Source organism: Magallana gigas, chromosome 2 (assembly GCF_963853765.1).
Source record: "Magallana gigas chromosome 2, xbMagGiga1.1, whole genome shotgun sequence".
NCBI classification, from domain to species: domain Eukaryota; kingdom Metazoa; phylum Mollusca; class Bivalvia; order Ostreida; family Ostreidae; genus Magallana; species Magallana gigas.
The window spans coordinates 8,806,401-8,818,297 of record NC_088854.1 but is presented as its reverse complement, the minus strand read 5'-3'; the positions used below and the strand labels follow the sequence as shown (position 1 = coordinate 8,818,297).

Sequence of the window (11,897 nt, the reverse complement as noted above, 5' to 3'; positions counted from 1 at the left end):
GTAGGGACTTGACCATGGAGATACACGATATTAAATTTAAGACCACACTTCCAATATACAGATCTACACGTCGTGGACACTGGGCAGGTAATTTTGACAGTTTCGGTTTCACAATTAATTATTAAGAAATAGGACAAGGCTATTCCGTTTTTATTTCTATTTGGTTATGAAGCATTTACCTGAAAGACTTAAATGTATAATATAATATGTTCCCATTTCAATGTATTTAAAGTGTCATTTCTGTAGATTTTAGTTTTATTCTGGTAATTTCAAGTGTCATTTCTGTAAATTCTGTCATTTTGGTAATTCGATGTACCGCCGTTCTTCCTACTCGAGTCAAATACACTTTGCCCTAAACAACTTGCTTAAGTATTCATTTAAATTGTTTACGCTTAACATGAACACAATTTATTTACTCACCATTTTTTGACGTTTTTTGTAATGTCGGATGTCACATTTACTCTGAATTTCCTGTTTGTAACAACGAACCCGATGCAAAACGATTTTCGTCCCCCCCCCCCCCCCCTTTTTCCTACACTCGTCGGGACGCACGTATGAAGATGATTCTGAAGATGAGGGGGGGGGGGTGGCAATCCAACTGGCATTCTACCAGATTCTGTTTATTAATTACTTACACTCAATAGCTAAAAGTACATGTGTGTCAATTTTTACTTTTCACGATATATTTCATTATAAAAAAAAACAAACATTTTCAAGGAATAGGACTTCCCTTGTGGGCAGGCTACGCTCAGGTCACAAGACATCTGTCATTTTAACGATAGAACATTCTATCTACCTTGTGGGCAATAGTTTAATTTGATAAATACGGAATTTCCTATGCTTCTTTTGCATAACACTGAGAAACTATGCTTCAAACCCTACATTTCTGAGAATTAATGTTAACAACCAATGGTAAGAATGTTTTGAATGTTTTTACTTACAAGGTGCAAAAGAAATACTAGTGTATACATGGTATAGTGGAACATCCAGTAAAAAATACACAATGTTGTAAATGAGCTGTCAGAAAATTAGTCAAATTCAATGCGTCTCACTTTTGATTGTGTAACTTTTAAAATTGCATTTTTTTACTGTGTAACTTTAAAATTGCATTTTATTTTCTTTTTTTCTGTCATGACAAAAAAAAAAGAAACCCCCAAAAATACGTGGGTTTTTTTTTCAAAATGAAAAAAATATGACAGTTTATCCCGCATCAGTGACTGAATTTAAGGGAGAAAAAGATAAGTACAGGAAAAGTTCAAATTGAATGGATTTATTATTATTATTTTTGTTAATATTTATTTAATCAAACCTTTATCTTTTGCCATGATAGCCATGCAAGTGGCCGATTAGTACATGTATTCCCTCATTTCATTATGAAGAGAGAGATAAGTGGGTGCAAAAGGGACACTTGGCAAGCGAACACACTCATTTTAAATAACTAAAGAGAAATAATTTCATCATGAGAGATTAAAAAATATGTTATTAGGTATATCTATTCGATAGGTCTTTAAATAAACATATAACAAAGCAGCATGAGTCAAAATCGAATCATTTATTGATAATAAAAAATATTCAACTTAGAAAACATATCTAAGTTTCAAAAGCAAAGCTATGCTCAATGTTGATAGATCAGACAATATATAACAGATCAATGATTCTCTCTCTCTCTCTCTCTCTCTCTCCCTCTCCCTCTCTCTCTCTCTCTCTCTCTCTCTCTCTCTCTCTCTCTCTCTCTCTCTCTCTCTCTCTCTCTCTCACACACACACAGAGCAAAAAAAAATGTTTTAATGTTCCCATATTGTTGACACACTTATTGGCATATCTCGCCGACTCACAGCTCGTCTCTCATGGACACAGTCAAATACACCTTGTTGAAAGCTTTGGACATGTCTTGTTGGTTTCTGGCAATGTGTGCTGAATTCAACATTCCCTCCTGCTCTCTTCTGAATTCTGGATTGCGAGATGCGGACTCGTAAAAGATTACTAGTTCTTTCACGGTCTCGGTGAGCGGGGTGGGGTTCCAGCTCAGTTCCCGCTCGGCCAGAGATGTATTCACTGGCCCTAGGGTCACCGATGGATAGAGGTGAACCCCTGGCTCTTCGCCACACGTCACTGGAACATCCGGCATTTCAAGCTCCGACTTCATCAAATCAAGCAACTCAAAGAGACTTGGATTTTCCTTGAATGCTAAGTTATAAGCTTTTCCGTGAGCAAACTTTTCTGGATTTTGTGAACATAAGTCGAATATGACCTCAGCTACGTCATCGGAATGTACTAAACTTAACGGCTTCTCGCAAAAAGATCTGGGTAATTTGATATCGGAGTTCAAATGAGGATATAGGCGGATCATCAGCTGGTAGATCCACCACCTGTACGTGTTGTCCCGGGGGCCAATGACGTCAGGTAATCGCAGGGACACAAACGGTACTCCCCATTTCATATTCTGGAACTGTAGCTCCTCTTCGCATAACAGTTTTCTATGACCATAGCTATCTTTCTTTGCATACTCTTCCCGTATAAGAACATTGTTTGGTCTAACGGCATCAGTTTCTCGGGAGTATCCATCGTGGCTTTTATTGCACACCTCAAACACCGAGTCAGAACTAATGTAAATATATAGTCCTATTCTGTCCTGCCAAATATCAAAGACTTCTTGAATTTGAAATCGGTGGTAACCACTAAAATCAACTGCCACGTCAAACTTTGATTTCGATAGCGCTGCGATCTCTTTGCAGGATTTGAGAGATAGCAGACGATCACAGGTCACATGATGTACACGTGGCTTGATTTTGATGCCAGAATCCCAGTACCAGTTTCCTCTGTTGATTGTGGTGACGTGGAATCCTCCCACCAGAAGCTTTTCGACTGTGCTTGCTCCAAGTAAGCCATTGCCTCCAAACACTAAAGCTTGTGGTGCACTCTTTGCCAAAGTTTTACAGTCGAGTATCCTTGTGTACAGCAGCAAGATCAGAATGACCAAACTTTTCGGCGCTGGCCAAGAAACCGCTCCGCCGTTCATGATACCCGCAGCTAAAAATAGTGTGCGCGTATGAAATGTAGAGGGTGTTTCTAAAGTCTGATTGTATACAATTTTGTTTAAGATTGATATTAAACAAAATATTACAGTGTAATAAGGTACACTGATGATATAAACCAAAATTATAATAGAATATTAACCAATTTAATTCTAAAAGTGCAAACTTTCAAAAAAAATTTCACATGAATTCTGTCATGGTTTTTGTAATGCATAAAGAGTCGTATCAAACATCAGGTTTCATTTTTTCATAATCATCATGAACAAATTTTTTCAGCTTTTAAAAATAGCCTTCATTATATAGAACATGCAATTGTGTATGGCTTCTAACTTTTTACAGTTTCTTTAATCGCAACTTCACTTTTCGTCAACTCCAATACACAATATTTCATTATTTGTAAGTGCATTCAAACCACAAACCCACAAGAACGCTTAAATCTAAAAGTGCAAAAGTCTAGCATTCAAACAATTTTAAAATCTTAGCAAAAATTTTGTCATGGTATGCATTAATAGTTGTGAACATCACGTTTTAATTTTTTTTTTTTAAATCCTCGCTACTTTTTTGGCCCTTTCATATAAACGTGGACCACGATTGACAGGTACATGAAAGATCATCGTCTCCGGCATTTAATGAATAAATTTTTGTTCTGTCATTGATAACATATTCACTGTGTGTGTGACGAAAAAAAATTGTTTGTTTACCTTCATACTCAAAACGAAACTAGACGATACAAACTTGATCAATATAAACAATTTCCAGGTTTTCCTATTACTTCCCGAATCTCTTTTTCTTCTGAGGTAAACCTATTTCTTATGTTTCATGCATGCTTTTTACAATTTACAATATTTAACTAGCATCTTAAAATATTTATTTTCGAAGTAATGAATTTGAGAAAATCTACATAAAATTATGAAAAATTAAACCGAAAGTAATCGTAAAATGTCCATAGCCCAGCGGGTACATTTGTTGAGAACACGTTGCATATCTGTGTTAAAATGACGTTGAAAATGATTTATTATACGTTATTCGAAACGACGTTGAATTGTGACGTTGATCCAAGTCGGATCCTTAATGTTTTAATTAAATCATTTGGCTTAATATACTATTTGCTAATGATGCATTATGATTATTACAATCCCTTCTCCAATAGGATATGAGAATCAGAAGGGGTTAAAAAATCGCAGCCGTAATATTTTGTGATTCTGTCACAAGTCACATGTCAAACTTCATCGGTCTGGCCTTTTGACTCTAGGAATGTCTCGGTAGCTGAGCGACAGTGGCGAAAGGCGAGCCTTCAAATCACTGAAATGTGTGCTTAAAAAAAGGCACGTCCCACCAGAAAACTACCAGTCCTCGAATCGGGTTCAGGGGGATGTGCTTGGGTCAGCAACCCCAACATGAAATAAAACTAGCCCGCTACAGAAACGGAAACAAGGAATCATATAGTCAGTTTCTGATGGAAAGCTTTGTGTAAGCTCAGCAAATCATCAGACACACTTCGACAACCTCCATACTGTCTCCAAAGCCAACATATCTGATAATGTGCGTACTTTGTTCGAAACTGGAAGACTATCTATCAAAAGTCAATCACGATATGATAAGTGCGATATTGGTAATTATTTTAGGTGTTATTGAGTGTAGATGGACTGGATCCAGGAAAAAAATACTCACAATTCAGGGTGTGTTGTGTGCTATTTAATTTAAAGATAATGGGCTACATTAATATGGCGGAGTTGCAACATTTTTTAGTAAAACAACAGGCCAGTCTTTATTGATATATCAATAACGGGAGTTGATTTTATCGATTATCATTTATTCAAAATCAACGACATGTGATTTTGCATGGCAAGTAGTATCAGTAATCGAAATATTTCTGAGAAATTGTATGGATCCAGGCAAGATTGAACTCTTGTCTTATTCAACCAAACGCTCGGCTGTCTCCGTTTATCTCCGACAAGCAAGGGAGACTCTGTTTTGTCGGATATTAACGGAGACAGCCAAGCATCTGGTTGAACGAGACTACATTGAACTCTAGCGAAGGAATACATACGACTTTAAAAAATATCTAAACTGTTTGTACAATTTAAAATCTTATCATTTTCATGGTATTAATAAATAAGTTTTCTTGAAAAACAATGCTTCAGAATACATAGCATCGAATTTATCGATTATTTTCAAGAACTAAGTGTTGTCAGCAGTATTGATTTGTGCTTAGGTCCAAACACTGTTTCACTTTCGCTTTGCCCGAGTAAGTGCATAGGAGAGTTGATTAAAATCAACTCCCAAAAAGTGGAGAGCATCATTACAAGAGGTCGGGGCATGACGAGGACCAGACAGAAAGTTTGCACCACCTTGCCATGGGAAGATCAAACTCAAATTCAGATATTTTAAAATAAAATCTGAAAGACACGTTTTTGGTGTAAACAAATTAACTAGGAGAAATTTCTGTCTAGAACTAAAAAACAGACTGGCAGCTATTGGAAACATTGAAACGCCATAGAAGAGCATTGGAATACAAGTATCTACAGATACTTGAAAAACGGTACTTGGTTTAGGAAGAACAAATCATTTTAAAAAATTATTCTGCTTGCGTATCATCATCGAACAAAGTTGGGAATGGAGATCATCCTTGTATATACATATTGTTGGCTTTGAGACGGCTTTGATAGTGAACACCGTTTCACGCTCTGAAAAATAAAGAAAAATATGGAATACTATCAAAGATAATTAAAATCATGAAAGAAATGTATGAAGAGTTCAGATGTTCAGTAAGACACGAAATTTAAGGTCAACGTCAGACTGGTTTCTGGTAACGACGTCTGGTGTACGTCAGGGATGCATCTTATCACCATTCATGTTCTTACTGGATATTGACTGGTTGATGAGGAAGATGACAAGAAAAACGGGGGAAATAGTATCTGTGTTACATAAACTTTGCAGTGAGTGATATACATGTATCGATAAGTTTATCAAGCCACACACAACATATGCAGGAAAACACAGACAAACTTAAAGAAGATTCTGACAAAAAACAACAAGAGCAGTAATATAATATAATTTAACAGTAAAGAATTAGAGGAGAAAACTTAGAGTGATTATTGGTTGTTTGCATGACCATGATAATGTAAAATTTTTACGTGTAGTGTTTAGTCAAGTGTATGTCTACATCTTGTATAATTTTATGGCAAAGTATATTAATTTGAATGCTGGACGAATTCTAAGATACTTTTGTTACAAAGTAAAATCATGTTGAATTTTTAACCTTTTCATGATGTCATTTTGATGCAATGAAAATACATTTATTTACACTTATGAACATAATGCTTTTTTCTCTATGATTGCTTGAAAATAGGGAAGGAACAATATCAAAATCAGAAAGATCGATCAGAACTTTTTCAGTCAGTGACAAGTTTCATGAAAATCTGACAAGAAATAATAAAAATTAAATCAAAATAAGTAAGTTTTTTCTTCGCCGGGTCCGCCGCAAGGGTTCTTGAGCTTTATCATTATTAAAGCATAAAATTCTATAAAACGACCGAAATTTCATAATTATAAAATGCCATAACTTTTATTTCAATAAAGATACCTTCATGAAAAAAGTGCTGTGAAGCATGTTATAGGGTAGACTTGGCTTGCTACATATAATATGCGTTACTTTTATAATTAAGCGACAAAGTTTCCACTTATATAACTAGCATCGATGATATTTATGGATACAGTGTTAGTGTTTTATAGTAGTTTTTTCCTCTTTTCCCTGGATAGAAGCCCTTTTCCGGAAATTTGGTGAATAGAAACTTTCAATGGGAGAAATAAATTCTAATTGAGTCAGAGTTTCCCTTGAGTCAGAGTTTCCCTTGGCAAAAAAAGTTCTATAAAGTAGATTTTCTACATTTGCTAAATATTTAAAACTATGCAGTTCATATCCTTAAGAAGGTCAATGCATCGCTGTATACAAAAATAATACAAATGAAAAGAATATCCGAGTAGACTTGTCCTGTGTTGCAATCTCGATTACATCTAACTTAACATAAAAATTACTTAAAGCAATATATATGAGCTATATTTTTTAGAATTTTATTTTGCTGCAAAAACCTGCTAGTATGATAAGTCTGCATGTAAATTAAACTCATATGATAAATAAGATTTGAAAAAATCAATTATTTTCGTCCGAAGAAAGATTTCTCTTCCAAGGAATATATAGGAGATCAACTTTTGTACATGATGACAATAATTAAATTTTGCTTCATTTTAGGCTTCTTTACGGCTTTTTCAATAAAAATATGACTCTTAAAACCATGATATTTTTGTCATTTTAGTAGAAAATAACATTTTTCGTAAAAACAAAAAATCAGCATGAAAATTGCAGCTCATATTCATATTGATATTGCTTTAACCAGACGTTTAAATAATAGCATACGGAAGTATGTATGCAATATTCAATATTTTTTATAATTACATGTATACACTGTCTCCAAAGTTAAAAAAATGGAGGGGTAGCTCCAAATTTCAGCTGATGCTCCCGTATGTTTTTATTTTTCATGAAGTAGACCATGAGTCTCTCTGTGCCAATTCTGGTGGCGGCTATTGACTTTGGAACCACATTTTCCGGATACGCCTTTTCCTTTCGTCACGAGTTCGAAAAAGATCCTGAAAAGATCAGCACCACTAACTGGGTGGCAGGGGGTCAGGCTCTGGTCTCCCTGAAGACCCCTTCTGTGGTGCTGCTAAAGCCAGACAGAACCTTCCACTCGTTTGGGTTCGAGGCGGAGAACAAGTATGGTGATCTGGCGGGAGACGGGGAACATGCCGGGTGGCTGTACTTCAAACGATTCAAGATGACACTGCACGGGAATAAGGTACGTCAATCACCGAGATCTAGTATCTTGGAATTAAACAGTTGATCTATAATATCGACAGCAACACATGCTATCGAAATCGACAAAATTATAGACAATATAGGAAATGGTCAGAATAATGTTGTCTAAATGCAATCATTTGTTCATTCGCTAAAGATACAAAGGTACAATTAAGATGCCACTCATCGATATTCTAGCAGATTACCTAGACATGGTTTAGTGATCTTTTACAAAAGACAACCCCTTTTAAATGACACCTAGTGTAGTAGAACGGTTATATCAGTTATAAAAAGGTGAAATTGATAATTAAATTATTTCACTATTAAATTAATACACCTATTTCTAAATTATATATAAATATATGAAGGGTCAACGTAAGCGGTAAGAAAATAAGTACTTGTCTGTGTGTTTTGACAGAGCCTGAGTCGCACCACCACCATCAAAGACATCAACGGTGTTGAGATGTCAGCCAAGACGATCTTTACGATGGCTATCCGCTACCTGAAGGGGCACCTGCTGGAGACAGTCCGGAGGCGCGTGGACACCTTCACTGACGACCTGGTTCGGTGGGTGGTCACTGTTCCCGCCATTTGGGACGAGGGAGCCAAACAATTCATGGAGGAGGCTGCGGTAGATGTAAGCCCCGTAAAAGTCTATAAATGATGTACTAGTATATGACTGAATTACGTGAAGTTCTAGCTGTATCATTGAGTAGCTGTTGAGAGATGTGTAATCGTCATAAACTAATTACAGGCATATAAAATACGTTATTGAGCAATGATTTCAGTTTTTAACGCTATCTGCGAAAACACACGTATGTTTGTTACAATAACTGAGAATACAACAGTCAGTACGCTATATATTTTTTTAAATAATCTAACACTTTGCCTTAATTATTGGTCAACTACTTGATTTATACACTTAATTATGGTTTAGGCTGGCATCCCCCGGAAACAGCTCCTGTTAGCCTTGGAGCCGGAGGCGGCCTCCATTTACTGTAATTATGTCCCTCTGGGCGTAATGTCATACGGCCAAGGGAAAACTGGATCCGCCAGGTTCGAACCAGGAACACAGTATATGGTCCTGGACTTGGGAGGTGTGGTTGATTTCTTCAATTTTACGCGATAAAACTGCGTGCGCGGCACATTTTAAGTGTTTAACGGGGGGGGGGGGGGGGGGGGCGTAGAGAAGACCATGTTTTAGTTGAGACCGTTACGTTAAGACCAAAGTTGCGTGATGTAGCAGAACTGACAACAATGTTTCATAATGACCACGAGGCCATTCTTTGACAGCTCTGAATATGTTAGTGTGCGATTCTTATACAATCGTAAGAATGTAAGATTAACGTACAATATTATATACATGTATATCTATAGTACTCAGAATCTCGTGCTACATGTATGCTCTATCTTAACGATTCGACATGGTGCAAGTAGATTATTTTATTATACAGGGGGAACAGCCGACATTACGGTTCATGAAGTGCTACCCAACCTGAAACTGCGGGAGGTTCACCACGCTACAGGAGGGGCCTGGGGAGGGACCAAGGTGGACGACGCCTTCTACCAATTCCTGGTCAAGATCTTCGGGAACGATACGCTGACAACGTTAAGGCAAGAGAACATGGATGACTATATCGCGCTGTTCCGCGACTTTGAAACAAAGAAACGCACGGTTAAACCCGATATGACGGACAAAGTCACTGTCACATTGCCATTACGCCTGATGGAAATCTACAAGAACGAAATGGATGAAACAGTGGAAGAGGCATTGCCGAACACAAGATACGCAAGAACAGTTGAATACATTGCAGGCAAATTAAGAATTCAGCCACAAGTTTTCAAGGATTTTTTCAACGAAACGTTGCAAGGAATTATCCAGCACATAACAAATATCATGAAATCGTTTTCAGGAGATTCTTTGTCGAGAATTCTTCTTGTGGGTGGATTTTCGGAGTCGCCGATGGTTCTGAAGGCAATAAGAGAATTATTTCCAAACAAAAAAGTAATCGCTCCTGCCGATCCCGGCTTGGCTGTGTTAAAAGGTGCGGTTTTATTTGGTCATGATCCAACCGCTATTTCTTCAAGAATCAGTCGATATTCCATAGGATTTGAAGTGAATGTGCCTTTCATCGAGGGCTTGCATCCTAATAAATACAAGGTAAAGACACCAGGCGGAGAGAAAAAATGCCAACATGTTTTTGAAGCCTTGGTGCAGAAAGGTGAGGAAGTTCCTATTGGCCACAAAATCGAAAACTGCTATTCACCAAGCGAAGAAGATGCAATAACGGGGATTGCTGTTTACCAATCCGATTCCAAAAACCCCACTTACACAACCGAGAAAAACTGCAAAAAACTTGGCAGCATCAAGCTTCGTCGACCGAATGGAGGGTGGACGGATGACGCCCAAATTCACGCGGTAGTGGAGTTCGGGGGCACGCAGTTCCACGTGGCACTTACAGACGACTGTCTAGATGAAACGTACAGGGATTCCTTCAATTTCCTGAAGGACTAACGCCTCGGATAGCGCTATTGAATAGGATGATGCATTCTATGTCATCAGCTAATTTCGTCAAATCATGTTCATATAGTTTTAAAAGTAGATTGTATTTTCATGACTGATAATCTAATAAGTTTGTGTTATATACGTGTACATGTTCGTTTTAACGTACATCTACTTTGCTACACACGTTGACTGTAAATGCAATATTGCCTTAGACGTGTAAATAGTTTGCATACTATAAACGGTATAAAATAAAATTTATACACATGGATCATGCTGCTGACGACCTATCAAGAATATTTTGAAACTAAAACAAAATACCATTGATCTACGATATGACACAAAGACATTATACAAAAATTTGACAAAAAATGGTGTGAACATGCGTTTTATAAATGGGCTAATGGCAGGAAAAGTGTGTGAACTAAAAGGTGTTCACTTTGAAAAAAGAGTGACCACTATAAAATGCCTTTCAGTAGTTTGACGTCACCTGACGTCGTGGAAATATAAAATGGTGCTCCGTAAATCCAATTCATGCTAAATAAAAATCTCTGTTTCTTTTGAAAACAACTTTAATATCATATGATTTTTTTGCATACTTATTTTCAATTGGTAGTCATTTGATAAAACATACGTCATCCTACAAAGTACTGTAAATTCCTAATTAAACGCGAGGAATTAATATCCGCGTAAAATCGTTTATGTTCTCGCGATTTGATGGAAAACCGTTGAATCGCGGAATTAGTACTCGCGTAAAATAAGGAATCTACAGTACACAGTAATTTTGCCGTAAATCACTTTGTCCGCGAACTTTTCTAACAACCCTCGTATATACAAATGTTGACTTGGGTTGAGAGCAACATTGATCATGTGAGTCTCCCCGGGACGCAAAAATATCAACCGACACAAAAACATTGAAAATAGTGACTGGTTAATATTTTTGGACGAGCTTACATCATAAAAATTGACTATTTGTGTCTATATAGAGTCATAGGGAATATATGTAAATAACCGAATTAAGAATAAATAACGTTTACAACATTGTTCAGTGTTGTCTTATTTGATACCTGTAGAGTTGACAATGGGTTATTTCGTGATTTGTGACTGATCACTTAGAGCACGGAATGCACGGTCTGACGTCAAACTTTTCAATCTATTGAGTATTGACAAACCTCTCCCAATTCCGTTGCTTTATTGTAAGAATCGGTTGAGGTGTATATAAAGAAAAATATACTGTAGCTAGCCTATACTGGTAATTCATGTTCTTCTCACTTTATATGTAGGAGAATTAATTATAAAAAGTTTAGTGCGAATTTAATGCTGTAAATGGTAAATATGTCGCATCATATGATAAACAAAATATTCAGTTTTCAGCTCTCAATTAAGTGAGCTTTTCTGATCACTTTTGGTCCAGCAGTCCGTCTGTCTGTTTGTCCGTCTGTAAACCTTTTACATTTTCGACTTCTTCTCCGGAACCACTAAACCGATTTCAACCAAACTTGGC

At 36.8% G+C, this 11,897-nt stretch overlaps 2 protein-coding genes across 4 annotated transcripts; one reads left to right on the top strand and one right to left on the bottom strand.

The window, feature by feature from the left end:
• Positions 1 to 1,537: 1,537 nt before the first annotated feature.
• On the bottom strand, positions 1,538 to 3,057 carry LOC136272699 (uncharacterized). Its single transcript, XM_066074874.1, has one exon. It carries the CDS (start codon positions 3,017 to 3,019, stop codon positions 1,832 to 1,834), a length of 1,188 nt encoding a protein of 395 aa, XP_065930946.1. The 5' UTR covers positions 3,020 to 3,057; the 3' UTR covers positions 1,538 to 1,831.
• A 635-nt stretch (positions 3,058 to 3,692) lies between these two features.
• Positions 3,693 to 11,436, top strand: LOC105348923 (heat shock 70 kDa protein 12A). 3 transcript variants are annotated; one of them, XM_066074872.1, is made up of 5 exons: positions 3,693 to 3,838; positions 7,585 to 7,891; positions 8,309 to 8,527; positions 8,828 to 8,987; positions 9,345 to 11,436. In XM_066074872.1, exons 2-5 carry the CDS (start codon positions 7,586 to 7,588, stop codon positions 10,403 to 10,405), a joined length of 1,746 nt encoding a protein of 581 aa, XP_065930944.1. In that variant the 5' UTR covers positions 3,693 to 3,838; position 7,585; the 3' UTR covers positions 10,406 to 11,436. The 3 variants fall into 3 exon arrangements, with proteins under 3 accessions (XP_065930944.1, XP_034302278.2, XP_011456832.3); XM_034446387.2 differs by having other exon boundaries at positions 3,696 to 3,832; positions 7,580 to 7,891; XM_011458530.4 differs by having other exon boundaries at positions 3,698 to 3,832; positions 7,583 to 7,891.
• Positions 11,437 to 11,897: the final 461 nt, after the last annotated feature.

Bases quoted from the DNA above. Each gene is read 5' to 3' on its own strand.
- LOC136272699 (XM_066074874.1), bottom strand. From the start codon at position 3,019: ATGAACGGCGGAGCGGTTTCTTGGCCAGCGCCGAAAAGTTTGGTCATT.
- LOC105348923 (XM_066074872.1), top strand. From the start codon at position 7,586: ATGAGTCTCTCTGTGCCAATTCTGGTGGCGGCTATTGACTTTGGAACC. The intron at 7,892-8,308 runs GTACGTCAATCA...GTGTTTTGACAG, and splicing joins TGACACTGCACGGGAATAAG to AGCCTGAGTCGCACCACCAC. The intron at 8,988-9,344 runs GTGTGGTTGATT...TTTATTATACAG, and splicing joins TATGGTCCTGGACTTGGGAG to GGGGAACAGCCGACATTACG.